At 45.9% G+C, this 17,750-nt stretch overlaps 6 protein-coding genes across 6 annotated transcripts; 4 read left to right on the top strand and 2 right to left on the bottom strand.

Annotated features, from left to right (window-relative positions):
- Nucleotides 1–3,114: 3,114 nt before the first annotated feature.
- On the top strand, nucleotides 3,115–5,628 carry JR316_0008831 (CUE domain-containing protein 3; the record flags this gene model as incomplete). The annotated part of the gene is made up of 4 exons (XM_047894543.1): nucleotides 3,115–4,721; nucleotides 4,775–5,172; nucleotides 5,229–5,278; nucleotides 5,341–5,628. 4 exons carry the CDS (start codon nucleotides 3,115–3,117, stop codon nucleotides 5,626–5,628), a joined length of 2,343 nt encoding a protein of 780 aa, XP_047746002.1.
- A 260-nt stretch (nucleotides 5,629–5,888) lies between these two features.
- Nucleotides 5,889–6,411, bottom strand: JR316_0008830 (uncharacterized protein; the record flags this gene model as incomplete). The annotated part of the gene is made up of 4 exons (XM_047894542.1): nucleotides 5,889–5,959; nucleotides 6,010–6,109; nucleotides 6,164–6,232; nucleotides 6,301–6,411. 4 exons carry the CDS (start codon nucleotides 6,409–6,411, stop codon nucleotides 5,889–5,891), a joined length of 351 nt encoding a protein of 116 aa, XP_047746001.1.
- Nucleotides 6,412–7,155: 744 nt separating this feature from the next.
- On the top strand, nucleotides 7,156–10,023 carry JR316_0008829 (DNA repair and recombination protein mus-11; the record flags this gene model as incomplete). The annotated part of the gene is made up of 5 exons (XM_047894541.1): nucleotides 7,156–7,292; nucleotides 7,651–8,224; nucleotides 8,279–8,401; nucleotides 8,457–9,790; nucleotides 9,852–10,023. The coding sequence occupies 5 exons, from the start codon at nucleotides 7,156–7,158 to the stop codon at nucleotides 10,021–10,023; spliced, it is 2,340 nt and encodes a 779-aa protein (XP_047746000.1).
- Nucleotides 10,024–11,693: 1,670 nt separating this feature from the next.
- On the top strand, nucleotides 11,694–13,166 carry JR316_0008828 (uncharacterized protein; the record flags this gene model as incomplete). Its single annotated transcript, XM_047894540.1, has 5 exons — nucleotides 11,694–11,938; nucleotides 11,993–12,037; nucleotides 12,086–12,230; nucleotides 12,288–12,391; nucleotides 12,446–13,166. 5 exons carry the CDS (start codon nucleotides 11,694–11,696, stop codon nucleotides 13,164–13,166), a joined length of 1,260 nt encoding a protein of 419 aa, XP_047745999.1.
- Nucleotides 13,167–14,724: 1,558 nt separating this feature from the next.
- On the top strand, nucleotides 14,725–15,946 carry JR316_0008827 (Monoterpene synthase 25; the record flags this gene model as incomplete). Its single annotated transcript, XM_047894539.1, has 5 exons — nucleotides 14,725–14,943; nucleotides 15,006–15,061; nucleotides 15,126–15,527; nucleotides 15,609–15,800; nucleotides 15,895–15,946. 5 exons carry the CDS (start codon nucleotides 14,725–14,727, stop codon nucleotides 15,944–15,946), a joined length of 921 nt encoding a protein of 306 aa, XP_047745998.1.
- Nucleotides 15,947–16,676: 730 nt separating this feature from the next.
- JR316_0008826 (uncharacterized protein) lies at nucleotides 16,677–17,371 on the bottom strand (the record flags this gene model as incomplete). The annotated part of the gene is made up of 3 exons (XM_047894538.1): nucleotides 16,677–16,696; nucleotides 16,757–17,225; nucleotides 17,285–17,371. 3 exons carry the CDS (start codon nucleotides 17,369–17,371, stop codon nucleotides 16,677–16,679), a joined length of 576 nt encoding a protein of 191 aa, XP_047745997.1.
- Between the last annotated feature and the right edge of the window lie 379 nt (nucleotides 17,372–17,750).

The raw sequence follows: 17,750 nt of genomic DNA, 5'->3' as shown, positions 1-17,750 counted from the left end.
CCCCTTCTTTTACTTGCGCTAGACGATCCCGATAACAACGTGTGTTGCACTTAATTGCATCCTTTACTCAAAACCAACAGCGTTATCGGCCATGATTTCGATATGTGGCAACGATTCTGTTCACTGTATGCATTGACCCTTCTTAAATAGCATTTGACAGTTTGTGTATATATTTCGAGGAATCTTGATACGCAGCGACCTTTTTAAAGGTCTATTTTCTACCGGTCATCGCGAAGTTGTTATATTGATACAGTTAGCTCGGCAATGAATGTATGAAGCGTGGTCGAGAGGCGTCTGTGATTCAAGGTCCACCCCCCGACAACACGTCAAGGAACAGTGCTAGCAACCCTGAAATTGAAACTGCGTTAATTCTTGGAGTTTGGAAGTTATACAAAGATTAAAAAAAAAAGTACGGAAAAATCCTTTCAAATGCCTGTGTTGAAGGTTTGAGCATAGTTATTTGGACAGTATTCAATATCTTGGAAGAGTTGTCCGTCGATCTAAAGGCTCTTGCTTGAGGCCGTTGTGTGGAAATCAATACCCAGCCATTCCTTTGTAAGACTCATGAGATGAGGAAGGAAAAATACGAGGGATGGTCTGTTTACAGAGTCAGCTATATTGTGTGGGTTTTGAAGTGTTAGAAATCATTAGGAAAAGACAAAAGTAAAATTTAATGTGTGTTTGGTTACAGGGCACAGACCGTCGCTCTAAATGCGATAGTTCTGTACACCTGTGTAAGCCCGGATACCAACGACAAGGTACACACCAAGGGTGCGAAAGAGCCACATGGCTCTAAGCACCCCTTATCCGGGAAAAGGAAACTGACCTTGCCTCCAATGCGGCGAGGGTGTATATTGACACCTAAAGGGACGTGTGCTAGAGAATATGCAGTCACTAATTGGGTAGGATATCAGTGCCTGAACTTTAGAACACACCACTGGGGACGCTAGGTGATTGCTGGTAGGGAAGTCAGAGTAAACGCGGATGAGATATTTTTAGGAGCCTGTCAGCGTGAGTCCCCCGGCGCAAGATCGAGTCGACGAAGTCTAAAGCCAAATCCAAATCTAAAATCGAAGTCCAAAGTCTGTCAAAGTCGATTTTATACTTCCACAGAATTATAACACCTAACCGCTTCGATTTGCGTATAGTGCCTACCCCTCGTCTTCTCGTAACGAGAAAATGCAAAGACGTAACCACTTTATGAACCAGACAACCGGACAACCAGAGACAACACATCGAAAGTCGAAAGCAGACACACAGGGAGTAACAGACCAAGAAAAAACCCAAGACAGACAGACGCATAACGCCGAGAAACAGAGAAAACTCTATGTTGATATAAGTTGTCAGTAAGGCATAATGAGATCGAGCGTATGCAATTCTACTCACATTCCAAGAAAGCCAAAGGAGTATGGAATTATACTTCAAGCAGCCACCGAGAGACTTAAAGAGAAAATATCGAGAGTGTTAAGACTGTAGGATTTAGTCAGTATGAGAAGCGAATTGGAAAGAAGGGATCAATTCACCTTTTTAAACAGAGACACTGGGTCGGACAAGTGATGCACAACGGAAGCACAACCAAGAGAATACCATTTGAGTCGCACGAGCGTAGACACAATGAGGCCAATGAAAGAATGCCGACTGCCAGCCGTCTAAGGACACACTGAGATATGTAAGTTTGTCCTTGTCGAAAAGAGAGCGAAGACATGAAGAGCGGAATGAGGGTCCAGTATGATATGGTGCATCGATTTGGAAGCCCTCTTATATCTAAAAAACTAGTGCATTTTAACGAGTGACTCATGAGGTTGTGTGTAGACTGCATTTTCTGTCCGGAACACAGCTACTAGGGCCCTGAGATGTTCAAACCTCGGGACGGTGAAGCACAAGGTAACCTTACGTACTATAAATAGGATCCACCAGGTATAGTTAACGACAACACCATGTCCAAACCACGTTGCCTCCAAACCGGGAAATACTCGAGCTCAGGAAGGCACGATTCCGCCACATTTGATAGAGAGTTGGGGTTCGATGGGCCATGCATGAGAGGGTAATGACTCTCGGGGAGAATCATCATCTGGAGTCAGAATAGAAGGTGATGAGGAGAGTAGCTATCACGATAGACCCTACTCGTCCACTCGGTGTCATCCGATTACTCGAGATCCAAAGGCGACAGCGAAATCCCCTCTGAAAGGCCGAGTCACCCCTGTGGAGATCATCATGAGCATTTAGTATCTCCGGTGTAATGGTTTGATATTCGAGCGCTTAGCTACAATTTTGGTCCTGGATTTACGTCAGGGTGTCAATGTTAGCCGCTCAAAAAGTAACGGCTATGGCTTACCGTTGGGTGATCGATGGCTTTGGGCATTCGTCTTTCAGATCAATTTCAGATAACAAGTCAGAACGCCAAGATGTCTAAAAATAGCGCTAACACCTGCGATCACTCCGTTTTCAAGCTTCGCTCTTTTTTGTTTCCGATGCTACTTTACTACAGAGGCCTTCGGATATGTTTCATATGTTTCAAAAAACTGACCGAATGCCCCAAATTTACTGTCATTCAGTGTGTGTGTGAGGACTTGTACATACTCAGAGCTGGAGTTCAAGTTATTTGCAAGCAAGATCTGAAGCGCTGATACTGTCGATCAGTCAAATGGGGCAGTATATTTGTGTTTATTTTTGCTATAATACATCATGCTGACGGATATATGTTTGAACGCGTTCATACTCACTCAAAACCTACAAATTAGGCGTTGCGAAGGTTGTTTTCAGAGATGTTTGAACGCCACTAGTGTGACTTTATTTCACCACGTGGCGTTATTTGCTGACAGAGACGTGACACCGGTGACATGAGGAAGCTCCTGGTGCCAGACCAAGTTTCTGTGGGCAACCATATCGTATCTGGAGTTCTGCTGTAAGTTTCTTCAAAATTGAATGGCACGATCCAATGCTGAGTTGCCATGTGCGAAAACCGATCCTTTATATCCGTAGGTATTTGGTTTACACAATATTGAAAAAAGTGACCGAAAAGTTTACAGCAGGGTCTGTTCAAGGTCTGTTGATCTTATCTTTCTTCAAGTCCAGTGGACCGCACAAGATCCAACCTCCTGAACGCTATCAATCATGACCAACGATGTTCTGCGACTACCAAATTACCCGTCTACGCAATCACGAAAAGGGCTTTCCCCATCTCAGTTGGCAACTTTGTACCAAACCATCGCGTCAACGCTCAACAGTGTTCTTGAGTTACCTGCCAACAAAAGGGATACCCCATCTTCCAGGAATTTCTTAGCAACATACGCCAGCGATACTGCCTTCCAAAATTTGCAGAACTTAATATGGATCCAAGACTCCACGGATACGAGCCATCAAATTCAAGGGAGCGCTACTGAGAAATTTATCCAGAAGAAAGTGCTTGTTCTTGCGGAGAAGCTAGCATCAACAACACCAGGACTAGACGTCAGATGTCTTCTAGATCTGTCAGTTATCTACTGTCGCTCTCAACCCTCTCGCCTTCGACTCGTGTTCAAATCTGCTTTCGAATCAGAACCATCCCTTGCTCAGATTATCACCGACGATCTCGTTCCAGGGTTTGCATCCCTGCTATCACAACAAACGTCTACCTCACAAGGTCTATATGCGCAGCGGAAAATCGCAGAATGCATGTTTGGATTCCTGCGTGGAGCAAAAGGAACCCCAGAGTTAATTCGTCCGTTCGCACATAGCAAACCACTCCTCCTTGCGCTAGCTACGACTTATGACATCGGTATGACCACGATTGCCGCATCATATGGAGGGATTTCTGCACTTACAGCCGGAATTGCAGCTCAGGGCAGAGACGCAGATGATTGGGAGAGAATATGGGTGGAAACCAAAGTGGCACTTCTGGACTCTTTCCACGTCATTCTCACTACTCTTTTGGACGACTTGGCATCCTGCGCTCCCGGACCTCGACTAGCATTTGAAGCAGAGCGCACATTCGACCTAATTTTTGCCCTACTTGATGCTCCTTCGTCATCATCATCGACGGCATCCGATACTCCCACTCCTTTCCTCGACCAATCTTTGCTCGCAGATTACCAGCAAGCCTACTCTCTGTCCAACACACTTGCAGCAGCGCTCAAACACGCCCAAGAAAAAGATGCAAGACTGGACCTTCTCGAAAGCACCCTGCGGTCGTATGATCACGAATCTGCTTCCGGCGTAAATGGACAGAAAGGACGTAAGAATGCAGGCGCTCTCAAGATTCTCCTCCGCTCGTCTGGTATCCAACCAGGGATAGACAACCTAGGAACTAGGAATGCTACCACACGCCAACAAGTCACAGAGCCAATCCGTCATCCGATCGTGTTGGACCATGGTACAAGCAAGGCGAAAGGCAAGTCGCGTGCAGCGGCTCCTCTATCAGACCCCGATCTCGATATTAAGGCCACTCAAGTTCTGGACATTCTTCCTGATACGCCAGTTGACTACGTCAAGCTTCTTCTCGCCCATGATAGATATGGCCGCAATCCTGAAAAAGTCATAGAAGCATTATTAGAAGGGACAGCGATGTCACGCGAGCAACTGGAAGAAGATCTCCAGGCTGCTGCAGACCTAGATTATGGTGCTGGGAATGGACATTCAGAACCCGTTCGGGATGATACATACAAGGTCGAACAGAGGCGGAATGTATTTGACGATGATGTGTTAGATCTAACACAGCTGAGATTTGGCAAGAAATCTGCAGGGTAAACAAACTTTTCTTTTTGCAAACATTTTGACGTACTGATAATCGCGGTAGGGATGAGATTCTTCGTGACCGCACTTTCATTGAAGACATGAAAGCCGATATTCTTCGAAGGGCAGAAGCCATATCCGATGATGAAGAGGAGGAAGGTTTGGATTCTTTCGGCAAGCCTTTACCAGTAGCTGCAAACAGTAAGGGCAAGGGCAAAGCGATCGACAGCTCTGGGGCCATTGACCTTGGACCAGATGAAGACGAGGAAGATGTCATTGGTCTTCGTGTCGCAGGCGATGGTGAAGATAGCGATAACAGTGAAGCTGAAGATGATGAGCAAGAAGAGGAACAAACACCTGAATCTATCATCGAACAGGCATATTTGCGGGATCCTAAAGTCTTTGAGCGAGATGCTGCAACGAGGAGGAGCAAGGCCAGGATGGATTTGAAAACTCAAACAGGTAAGCAATAGTTTTCTGAATAGGAATTCACATCATATCTGATCCGTTCAAATTAGGCTGGGCAGACGAACAGATCGAAGGGTGGAAGGTTATGCTCGACCGAAATGTAGGGTTTTCTTTCTGGATGCCGTATTATTCTCACTCATCGGTGACTTTCCCATCTATCAGCCTGGTCGCAAAGATAAATTGGCAGAGAAATATGCTTTCAGAGGAAATGAAAAGGGTCTTGATGTTCGACCCGGAGGATCCGACGGTGGAAGAGGTCGTGGAGGACCTCGCGGTCGTGGTCGTGGTCGAGGAGGTGGTGGAAGAGGAGGTAGGTCGGGCGCTGGAGGAGAAAGCAGTGCGAAGGAACGTGCCTGGAAGGATAAAAACAAAGCCAGCCGTGCCAACCATAACAGAAAACGAGGCCATGACAAGAAAATGGCTCGTGCAGGTGCTGGGCCATCAACTTGAATCTTTTGACTGTACTCTAGGATTAAAAAACTGTTAAGCGAACTTCGAGTCCATGCTGCATCGCATAAAGCTTGTCATTAGCACTGTATATGCGCACTTACAGAAGGATGTGTCGTGGACCTTGCTTTGGATGTCACAGGCACCCGCTCCGATGACTCGATTGAAAGATCAAAAGGGTATGATACATTAGATTGGGAACAGAAATTGAGCGACACCAAAACATGATACAAAGAATGAGTGACAGAGAGAAAGAAAGCGAATTAACAGAACATTTTTTGATAGAAGCGATGATCGTGTATCAGTTCAATCGTATCATTGACAAGTTTCATATCTGTTCTCATACTCAGAACATGCAACAAGAAGAAATGATATGCAACGTACCCAAATCCTGCCCTAGATTTACACACGCGTACATCTGTATCGTTGTAGCATTGGAGGCCTTTCCAATAACCTCGACATATGGATCTGAGATGTTTGTGTTCTAGAATCATCGTCAATCCGAGGCCTGTCACACAAAAGGCGGAGTACTACGCACGGGTGGAATCTGCACCACATTAACCTGCCCTCCGTCACTAGCTTCGACTATCATGCGGTCGGCATCAAGCTGGAATATTCGTCGATGATTGTCAATGGGATAAAAATTTACGATGATAGGCGCGTCAATCCACTCACTGTGAGGACTTTGCAGGCTAAACGGACTGATTGTCCGGTAAATTGTGGGAGACGTGCAGAGTTTACACGTGTCGAGAGCTCTTTGGGGCCTTCTTGGTCTCCGGAGAACATGATAGTAGTAGTGAGGGTCAAGCTTGCGCGGACGCGTCGAATACTTGCTTGCCCTTGGCGTGACAATTAAACAAACAAGTGACAACAGCGCGTCATTATAGGGGCTTTTCAGGTCGAGTTCTAAAAAGGGTGTAAAAAACAGTAAACGCAAATAAAATATTTAAAGGTTATTTCTACCTCTGCCACGGCGTGTTTGACTGTTTTGCTACATATTAATCAACTATATTATCCTTTATCCAAACCGGAGGATCGTGTCATGGTGAAGGCGTAATCGGGCAATTAGTAGTGCGTGTCACTGCCAGTGGACCAACTTGCCCATGACCTGAGAAGTAGTCGAATTGATATACCACGGGCAAAACAGCATATGTAACATTTGCTATTGGTCATCAGCTGTATCGAAAAGGTTGTCGCGTGTCCATATGCTGTCGTCACTATTGGTTTCATGGATGAATGGAGACATGAACTTAAATTCCTTAGCTCAGAAGCCTGAAGATAATATCCTGTAGCAATAGTGTACGGTCCACGGGAAGATTGTTGATAGTGGTAGACCGATATTGACAAAGGGAGATGAGGGGAGCAATGTGTCATTCGTGAATATCAATACATCAATCTGGAAGGATACGTGAAATTAAGTTCGAGGAGGTGAATGGGTAAATCCTAGGTGGGACGATCATTATTGTATATCAGGTCGCCCCGATATTCGGGGACATCCTTGAGAGTAAGTTCGACGCTATTTAACATGGCATGGGAAAGCGCCGGGAAAGGAACGACAATTACCTGCTGTGCTGGAGGCTCGTTGGACTGGTCGCCGTTCAGATGAAAATGGCCAAGGGTCCTAAAAGATGGCAAACGTTGACTGTTTGCTCCAAGTACCCATGCGAGTGAGTCTGATTGAGAACAGCCCTGTGTCAGGTTTAAAATCGAGAATTTGGTTTTCAAGTTCCTGCTAGAATAAGTGCAACATAGGTGAAGGAGTTGATTTGGTCGCGACGATCTATCCTGCCAATAGTGATCGAGAACAGAATTGGAACTCCAACATTAACAATGCGGTCACGTGTCAGATCAGACCAAGCGCGTGCCGTCATAACTGCATCTGGTTCCTTCCTCTTACTACTACCACTATCTCTTTGTAATCTATCTGCATAGACTCAATCATTCTAAAGGTATAGCAAATATCAGCACCTCTTTATGATATCCGATACCGACTCTAATGACTCTGTTTTGTTTACTATCAATTAGCTCTGCACAGCGGCGACATACACAACCCAGCTCCTCCGAAGGAATACCTTCCATGTCTGGCTCTCTGAGCAACCATCTCATAAACTCCCACTATCCCGATAGCCCATTTAACTCATCCATAGTCAGCCATGGGCCGATGTCCTTCAACCCCATGATGCATGGCACTCCATACGCACAACAATCGTTTTCGCTCTTCAATTCGCAATCTTTTGCCAATGACTCGATCTCGGAGGAAACCGCTAAGAAAATCGCTATTCTGCAGGCCAAATTGGATCGCAAGCTTGGGCCAGAATATATTTCTCAGCGTCCCGGGCCTGGAGGAGGGCCGAGGTTGACATATGTAGAGGGTTGGAAAATCATCAACCTGGCAAATGAAGTCTTTGGTTTCAACGGGTGGAGCTCAAGTGTTGTCAGCTTGACTACCGACTTTACCGACTATAGCGAGGAAAGTAGGAGGTATTCAGTGGGGGTAACTGCGATCGTACGAGTCACATTGAGGGACGGTGTATTCCACGAAGATACTGGGTACGGGATGTTGGAAAATTCGAAAAGCAAGGGTGCTGCTTTAGATAAGGTATTTCATTGCTACTCGCAGGAATGCTACACAGTTTAAATGGTCATTTCTCAGTGCAAGAAAGAAGCTGTTACGGATGGACTCAAACGTGCATTGAGAAACTTTGGCAATGTAATGGGCAATTGCCTGTACGACAAGTCATACACTGCGGAAGTAATCAAGATGAAAGTTGAACCAGTATGTCATCTCGTTAAGGAATTTTAAGCATATCTGATTCTTCTTTGGAATACAGGTCAAGTTCAACAAGGATGTGCTACACAGACGGCCAGAGTGCGATGAAGTGAAGCCCAACGTATCTATTTCATCTACTGGCCCTTCCACATCTGCTGGTCCCTCGAACACCACTGGGAACATGTCATTCCAAAATCAGGCTGTCGTTACGCCCACAAGACCACCATACCAACAAAACGCAACGAAACCTCTCACATCTATTCCCGTTCATATGCGCCCAGGGATTAGCAATGCTTCAATCGCCTCAGGCTCCGCAACCACTTCAAATACATCCATGAACCAGGCTAATGACCACAAAGGGAAGGCACGCGCCAGTGCCCAAGAACGATTAAATGCCATTACCGCTGCCATCAATACACCCGACCAGTGCTATAACGCGCAGCAACAACAAATACAACACAGTGAACGAAGAGTTTCTTTTTCTGAAACAAACAAAGTGGATGGCGGTCCTGCTCCCGCACAAATAGTTAAACCCCCAGGCGCTCAATCAGCTGTTAAGCAAGAACCAGACATAGATGATGATGATTCTTTCGGTTTTGGCTCTGAAGACGATGCGCTCTTCGCAATGGCCGATCTTGGTCCTGCAATTGGTGCAAATGACGCCGACATGGGTAGACCTATCCAGCATGACGTAGAAATGGGTCGTCCAATAGACCACGAGGAAGGCCTCTTGCAGGGTATCCAGGAGGCGGACGATAGCGCTGTGTTTACGGTTCACCCAGCTGCCAGGGCAGCGGGTGTTCCAGATCAGACTATCTCGGGCGCCAGATTGATTAGCTCAAAACACGCGTCAACTTCAGGTTCGAACTCGAATAAGTCTCGACAAGAACTCATTGAAGCTGCGCTACGTGAGGGGAAAACCTCTGCGGGAGATCAACCGGCAATGGTCCCAGCGGCCTCCACTTCGAACACAACAACCACAGCGACGTCGACAGCGCCTGGCCAGGGGTTGGCGGCTGGAATGTTATCGTCGAAACTTAATCCACAGCAACAACAAATGCGTTCGAGTTCTACTTATGGAAACAGCACAGGCTCGGCTTCCAGTTCTGGCAATAATTCATCGTCCTCTGCTGCGCAGATGCCCCCACCTGGGGTACCTGCACAGTTACAATCCAAGGCCACGTCTATTTCTCAACAAAACCATCAACGATATATGAACCAAAGGCAGCAGCAACAGCAACAAAATGGGAGTGCGGCCACTGGTCAACAGCCGCCTCCTCGCGCACCGACACCTGCAATTGGGGGATTCAATTTCCCGGGCGGCGTCAACCCAATCACGTCCACAGCAAATTTTGCAAGCGGAATTGGAGTGAAGAGGCCTATTGAAGCTACATCGTATGTTATATGATTTTCCAATGCTTTTGCGACCTTTGTGCTGACCTTTAAACTCGTTCAGATCGTCTAATTACCGCGGGGCAAGACCTGGAATGGGTCTCCATCAAGTTCCGACTACTTCATCGACCAATAATCCTAGCATTAAATCCGCGACCACTGGCTCTGGACGATCTGTACTCGGGTCCTTGGAGATCGAAGAGGGTGGTATGGTTAAACGGGCGCGGCAAGGATAATTGTCCCCAAAGCTGTCGGACAACATGATTGACAGGGACACACCAATCGGGGTCGCTACACATATGCCAAGGCGCTGTTCACAGTCCGGACAGTCCATATGTATGTGATACTTGAGGCATACATCTCGAACTCTAGATGGAGCTCGAACAACTATTATACTCGGATAGAGGAAAGTTGTACTACCTTGTGTTTTTTCATTCTGTTTTTCTTCTCTTTGGTTATCTTGGCCGATTCTATCGTTATGATGTATGCTTTCTATGCTTTCTTTTCTTGCTTCCTGCTTGCTTTGGTTTTCATTTGTGATATTTCATTTTCATCGTCGCATTGATGCTGCATTGTACATTTGACAAATTAGGTACAGGAATTACTATCAGGGGTTATTTACATTCTTGTCAACGTTGCGTCATGCCTATCATTATTGGTAGTTGTATAGAACAGAGATGTTTTTTTGTGTTGATGTTTTTTCATTCAATCTTCAATTCATTGTTGCCTGTTCATGTCAATATATATACATCAAACTAGCGGCCAATGGATTGGATGCTTGTGGACAATCTATCGTCAATCGGCGGCGTCATATTTATCGAAACGTTCTTCATGTACCCATGCTCTAGTACCCCCAGAATGCAGTCGGTTCTTATTGTACGAAGTCGACAGATACCTTGTGCTCTCGTTTCGCACGTAATGTCGATAAAGCGTAACGTAAATCTAATTGGCGCCCGAAATGGGAACATCAAAATTTACCCCTCCAAACCCAAGCCCGCTTACAGCTGATGGTAGAACACCGGTAGAGCCCTTGTATCATTATCGGATTACCAAATTTGCGTAGCGTTTCTTACGAGTTGAGGCGAAACAGCGAGTCTGTTCGGCGCAGACACGGCAGCCATTCAGTGATCGACACACTGGTCAAGCGCTGATGGACGGCACTGTGTTCTCCGTAGAAGTCGCTGCGAGCACAGTCCACTACGAGTTTCCAACCGCATTCAGAAGCTTTCCCGTCGCGAAGAACAGCTCCGATGATATTTTGTCATGATTTATTTGAATTGTGGCGTGAATGTGGACGTGTGCGTTGAGCCAAAGTTCAATACTAGTAATCAGGGCAAGAAGGTTCAACTCGGTGGCTTTCGGATCTGGAGAATCCCAATTCTTTTTTCGTTCCATCTTAATCATATCGCAGCACCACTGGTTCTTGATCAACATCCACGAAGTTATTATATGAGAACTGCATGGGCGCCTGATGTTCAATATTAGATGCAAACTCTCTCGTAGTTAAGGAATCTGTCAACGAGATAAAAATCAGAAATTTTCATATCCGTGAACAAATTTGGAAGGCTTTCGAGAGGGTGTGTACGGATCTGTACGGGTAGTAGTTTCAATCAACCATGCTTTACGAAAATGGGAGTCAGTGGGGTGGTGCAACAAAGTAATGAAAAACGGAAGAAAATTTACTACAAACAGATGAATATCTGCGTATGACAGTCTAATCTTACAAGACTACCGCTCATCACGGTCTTGAAATAAAATTAACGACTAAAGTTCCATGTCCAAGGTCACAAGGTTGTTTTTGATTGTTCATCAACTTTTTCACAAAAAGCACTGCCTCTTCTTTGGACAACTATTTAATGAGTGCTTGGGAAGTCACATAGGACACTCCAACCACACACCTTTGACCATGCCAGTAACTTTCAAGGTTGCAAATCATGACGCAAGGCCTATCAAGACTGCGACATACGGCTACTGTAAGGACGCAAGTGACGTCCTGACTTCGTCCTGGGGGGAACAATCTGATGAAAACCGCTTCGAAGAGCTATTGCAAAGCTCTTTCTCTTCTGATTTTGGTAACCTCGGACCGCAAGGAAACGGATTTGTAGACACCATTATACACGCCTACAATCAGCATCACCACCTTGTGCTTAGGTACGCCATAGCGATGCTATTTAACTTTGACACTGATCCAATTGGTGCTGGTAGGCCGGATGATGTGTGGATTGCAATTCTAGGACAGTTTAACTTCTAGTGAGTGTAAAATTTGAGCACACGTTGCGGTGCTGACACCTTGGCTAGCGTCAACGCTAATGCAGAGCAATTGCGCTCACACTTCGTCGCGCACAAAGGAAAGAAGAAACTCACCGTTAGAGCGGGAGGCACTCGATATACTGTCAATTTTGGCAGTCTTGCAAATCAGATGACTGAAAAAATCCATGAAAACGTTTGTGATGAGACACACTTCATAAATGAACGAAATATTCATGATTATCAATTGCAGGTCGTCGACAAAACTTTAAAAGAATGGATACTTCCAGATTTTTCCACAACATCATTTAACGATGTGGTGGTGTGTGCAGTCCTTATGATGTCTACTTTGAAACAGTGAGTTTGCAACATTTTATGGGTCCTTGATCAGAGAATTGAAGATGTTTGAAGATACTTTTCGTACGTCATGGAACTAACTTGTGGTATACCTTCAGTCACTCTCGAAGGGACAAAAAAAGATTGGAAAAAGCTATTGAATCGTCTGGACAAGTTGGCATCTTTTGGGCGCGAACCAGAAGCGTGGGGCGCGCTTTTGAGACCAATCTTGCGCCGATTTGTGTCCGCGTTTGATGGCAAACCAGATATTGACTTCTGGGCTAGAATCTGCCACGTTAAAAATTATGGGTCGGGAACTCCCATTCTTTCAGGGTGGATAACGGCCTTCTGTGTCTGGGGCAGCACTGGAAAATGGCAGGGCCCAAACATCGACAAGGTTTTGAGCGCCTCACAGCGTCACGACAACACAATACGCGGGAGGGGAACTTCCTCTCTTTCAGGGTGGATAACGGCCTTCTGTGTCTGGGGCAGCACTGGAAAATGGCAGGGCACAAACATCGACAAGGTTTTGAGCCCCTCACAGGGTCACGACAACACAACACACGGGAGGGACTCTCAACTTGTCCTGGATGGCGTGAGATATGGGAGCATAGGCGAAGACCAAATTCCAGTTGGATTTTGCGATGTCGACGTAGAGCTAATCGATAATGGCGAGTTTTTTGACTGTATGATGGTATCGGGGCATGTGGCAGGACGTCTGCAGGGACCGGAACGCGACACATTGAGACCCGCTCCTGGATGGTTCATGTTTATCAAACCCACAAATCCGGCATAAACGAGGTGCAGGCTGCAATGCATAAGGGAGGGGGCAGTAACATAAGTCAGCCGGGGGTCAGACGGATTGTCGAGTAACACTCCTCGTTGTCAAACATGGAAGCAGAGATACTGTGACAATGCGAATGGATGGGGGGAACTGAGGTTGGCCTGTATGTCATAAGTTAGTAGTCCTGCTTTTTAATGGAGCGCAAAACGCAAAATGCATCCCATTCCTTGGTTACTTCCCGTCCGCGTAAGATAATGATAAAAAAGAGGATTCCGTACTATTCTCATCCAGCAAACGGAGAACTGGGTGGTTTCTGCGCTAAACGAATAAGCGGGGGATGACAGACACAACAATGGCAGGACCGATTTAGTTGTTCTTCAGTGCGTGGTGAAGACGTAGGGCGTAACCAGCGCGTCTGTAGCTTAAATAGTATGGCGGCGACGCGTGGGCGGCGCCAGACTGGCGGAAGAGGAGGTGGGAAGTGGTAGAGCAGTACCAGCACTGCCACCTCCTTACTTCATCATCCTCAGCTACTTTCACTTCTATCGTTACCTCTCCCATTCTCACTTCGGACACGGTCACAGGATTCCGGTTCCCCGTGTTTTACTTGTTCAAAATCTGCACAATATCCTCCACCACCTCATCATCGTCATACTACACGCACACAGACCGACACCAAATTGAATGCCCTCAGCACGATCAAAGCCCCCACTGCACAGCCCTATTAGTATTTTACATACCTTGCCTAATACCACCAACACTCACCAACACGGCCCCGTATGTACGGGTAAAAGTGTCCCGGCGCCGCACGCCCATGGTCAACAAGTCCTTAGCCACCGCCTGTATAAGAGGAATAGGTCGAAAAATACAAACATGAGCACCACACCAAACCTTTCATTATAGCTTGTAATTATATAGAATTTGCACAATTGGAGATCAAAAGCAATGTTGAGGTCAAGGGTTGAACTCGAGGAAATGTGGCGGAGTTTGACCGTTTTGGATAGTTGTAAAAATGGGTATTCAAGGAGTTTAACTCTTCCCCAAAATCTCGCGACCTGCGCCGAACGTTGAGGAAGTACCATACGTGTGAAGTACATATCGCATAGGACATTAGGTTAGAGCCATATACTAAAGCAAATATTGAAGATAACAAAAGTGTCCCGATTTGATGCCTAGGATGCACCACATCGAGACGTTTTTTATTTTTATTTTAAGAAGTAAAGATCACACATTGGGAGGAGTGGAATGATGCCAAGGCATTTTCACGACACCTAAGTTCCCATGCAACTTTAAAATTCTGAAATAATAGCATCACTTTAACCCTGAATACGGTGTGTCGACGACAATGATTGACAGTTGAAGAGGGAGAAAAAAGTTAAACTGAACTTGGTGGAGTTTTGGTAAACAAAAACAGGACAATCTAGTAAGATTCAGGAAAGCGTTTCTGGAATTACGTCCTAATTATAGTAAACTTTGTGGGTAGTATGATATAAAAGGTGTCTGGCTTGACGAACTCTTTTGTCGGTATCGAATCAGCCAGTACTACAACCTATTCAAAAGTTCATTAAACATGACTACGATCCCGCGCTTGGAATTTCACCAAGACAAAATTTTGGCAGATATCAAAATGGTCTGTGCAGACTTTATCACGAAAATCGGATACTCGCCACTGTCTTCGATTGGAGAAGATAACGTAACATACAACACAATTTTATCCGAATTTGCATCGTTCAACATGGAAGAAAAGTTGTTTCGCAAAATATGCCTTGAAGCATCCACAATAGCAGAGGTGTGAAGCTTTCCATCTTGCAAGCCACCAGTGACTATCTGACCGATCCATCTCTGTACAAGCTTTGCTACAGTGGCACATCAGCAGAGGTTAGAGTATTTATTGCTCGATATTCATGGTAAATGGCACTTTACATCAATCCCATCCAATCTGAATGACTCGAACCTCGCATAATCATCCAGGTATTTTCTGTACATTGACGACTATTGTCAAAGACATACGGATCGCCTGGCTACATTTCAGCAGGGAGTCTTTAGCTATATGATTGCCGAGGACAAGGTTCTGAACGACCTGCGTCGTTGCTTAGCAGACGCCTATCGTTTATGGGACGATATACCCGCAAACGGAATTACAGTTTCAGGGCTAGAATCTGTGAATGGGTGCTTGATCGAGAAATTGCTCTGTGGCATGCCCATTTCCCCAGACGCAGGCCGTTGGCCAGACTTTCTTCGCCTCAAAACGGGGGCGGGGCACGCGTATGCATATATGATATTCCCCAAAGAGCTCGGAGTCGAAGTTGCAACGTATATTCAGGCCGTGGACGACATAGCCCTCTTCATTTGTTTAACCAACGATATTCTCTCGTGAGTAGCTACAGTGGCCCTATCTCTCTCATCCCTGCCCCCCGGTCCTCATCTTTTTATGTGCATATGATGTACTATTAGGTTTTATAAAGAAGAACTTGCAGGAGAGACAGCCAATTATATACATCTTCGAGCAACTGTCACCCACAAATGTCCTCTGGACGCTTTGAAAGACACAGTCAAAGACACTTTGGACGCTCACGAGAGGATACTCAAAGTACTCGCAAACACACCGGCCTACGAACCGTTCAAAGAATTTGTCAACGGGTCCATGTACGTACAAGGAATTCTCATTTCCGAGTCGCAGAATATTGATCATGTTCTGTTTTTTTTTTTTTTTTTTTTTTTTTTTTTTTTCACGATGAAGGGGACTCCACCATGTCCTGAGCCGCTATCGTTTAGCCGACCTCAGACTTTAAATTCATTGAAATAGATTGAAATAGTGGGGACACAATTATTTGAAGAAGACACGCCTTCTCATCAATGGAAATGCAGAAAGTAAGAGTTGAAACAAAAACAAGTTAGTTGTAACACCAAACAGTTGAATCAGCATTTACAACCCACATCCATAATGTACACACTGTAACGCATGTCTGTAAAAAAATTCACAAGAACCAACCAAATTTGGACAATTCAAATGTAGGCATTATAGCGTCGTTGTGGTGACCCTGCTGTCTGTCCGATTATTACTGTGGTAAGGTGGCACCTTACAGTCGCACAATTGAATTCCATTCTGTAAATGTGCAATCACAGTTAGAAAATCAAGGACTCGCACCGCCGTACGAAGTGACGGCCTTCAACTCAAGTGGATAGCTAAAGATGTCATCGCAAATAGTATAAGCTCATCGACACGAATCGCATTTGTGACATTCGGCTTACATATGAACATATGTGCCTCGTTGTGTGGGTTCTCTGCTCATCATACTCATGAACTTGGAAGTTGGTATCATTGTATTAGTATGTACGAGGCTTCAAAGACACCAATAGGCAATTACTACTAGAGCCAAATAGAGACAGTAACGTTGGAGATCGTATGACTCCTTGAGCTCCCTACAATGTGCGAGGTAACCAATATACCATGACCAAACTACAAAAAATGGGATAACATACCAAATGACCAGACATGAACCGCTAGCATCGGCGTATTGCTCAAGGTTCATTATCATAAGCTAACCGACAATTCAAATCAGTAAAACGAGTGAAAGATATAGATGGTCTAATGGACGCACGCAAGGGCAGCACATAGAACGGCACACCCGCATCGACCCAACGGCCCGTCGCAACCAGCCTCGCATGGTCCGCCGCATTCGTCGTCCACCAATGATCGCTCGTGGCCGAGTTAAACACACTCAGCAGTGGGACGCTCCCGCAGACCTGCGTCGCATACGCATACGCCGTGACACCCTCCGTGCTCCATCCGCTCACGCTCGGCACGGTGCCGTTGACCTCCGGGAGGAATATAAAGTCCTCCCCGTCACCGCGCTTGATTTGGTGTATGGGGACGGTGAACGGCTGCGGGGTGGCCCAGGCGAGGAAGGACGGGTTTTGGATGTCGTAGACGTCCGCGGTGCCGATGGTGGATTGGTAGTCTACGGTGATGGTCAGAACCTCGATGAGGTGCGCGGTGCGGGTATGGCTGAAGGAGGAGACGAAGAGCGTGGCGAGGCTGGGGTCTGCACAGGTCTGTGCGCTGCGGGACTATAGGTAAGGGTAATTAGTGATGCCTAAAGCAATTTCGATAATGTCAATGGGCATACCTCGAGAGTTCCGGATTTAATGGGCGTGCACGCTACAAAGGCATGGCTGAGCAGGAAGGCGACGGCGAGAGAGAAGATGTTCATCATTGTTTGGTAGGCTGGAGTTGGTAACCTGAAGAATGTTAATCTTTAGACAGTCCATTATATAGATTTTTGTGCATTATGGTATCTCTAATCACTCAGTGTACAGTGCAAAGGGCGCGTCCTATTCTCGGGACATCTTTATCTCCGTTGTTGGACAGAAATAAACTATTTCTGACACTGTTATTTCTAACAACTTCAAAGCGCCGGTACACAGACTTCGGAGTCCTAGCGTAACAAAGGACATCCATGTGGAACCTCAGCAGCTGTTCTCTCCGATGTTAGATCTATCAATGCAAAAAAAAGAATCAGTAACTGCTAGTGCGTTGTTTATGAGTGTTATTTGAGACCTATCACACCTTCCGGCGCTCACATACTCGATTGT

This window comes from Psilocybe cubensis, chromosome 8 (genome assembly GCF_017499595.1).
Source record: "Psilocybe cubensis strain MGC-MH-2018 chromosome 8, whole genome shotgun sequence".
Classification (NCBI taxonomy): domain Eukaryota; kingdom Fungi; phylum Basidiomycota; class Agaricomycetes; order Agaricales; family Agrocybaceae; genus Psilocybe; species Psilocybe cubensis.
Note: the sequence above shows the minus strand (reverse complement) of the source record. Positions and strands in the feature narration are given on the sequence as shown.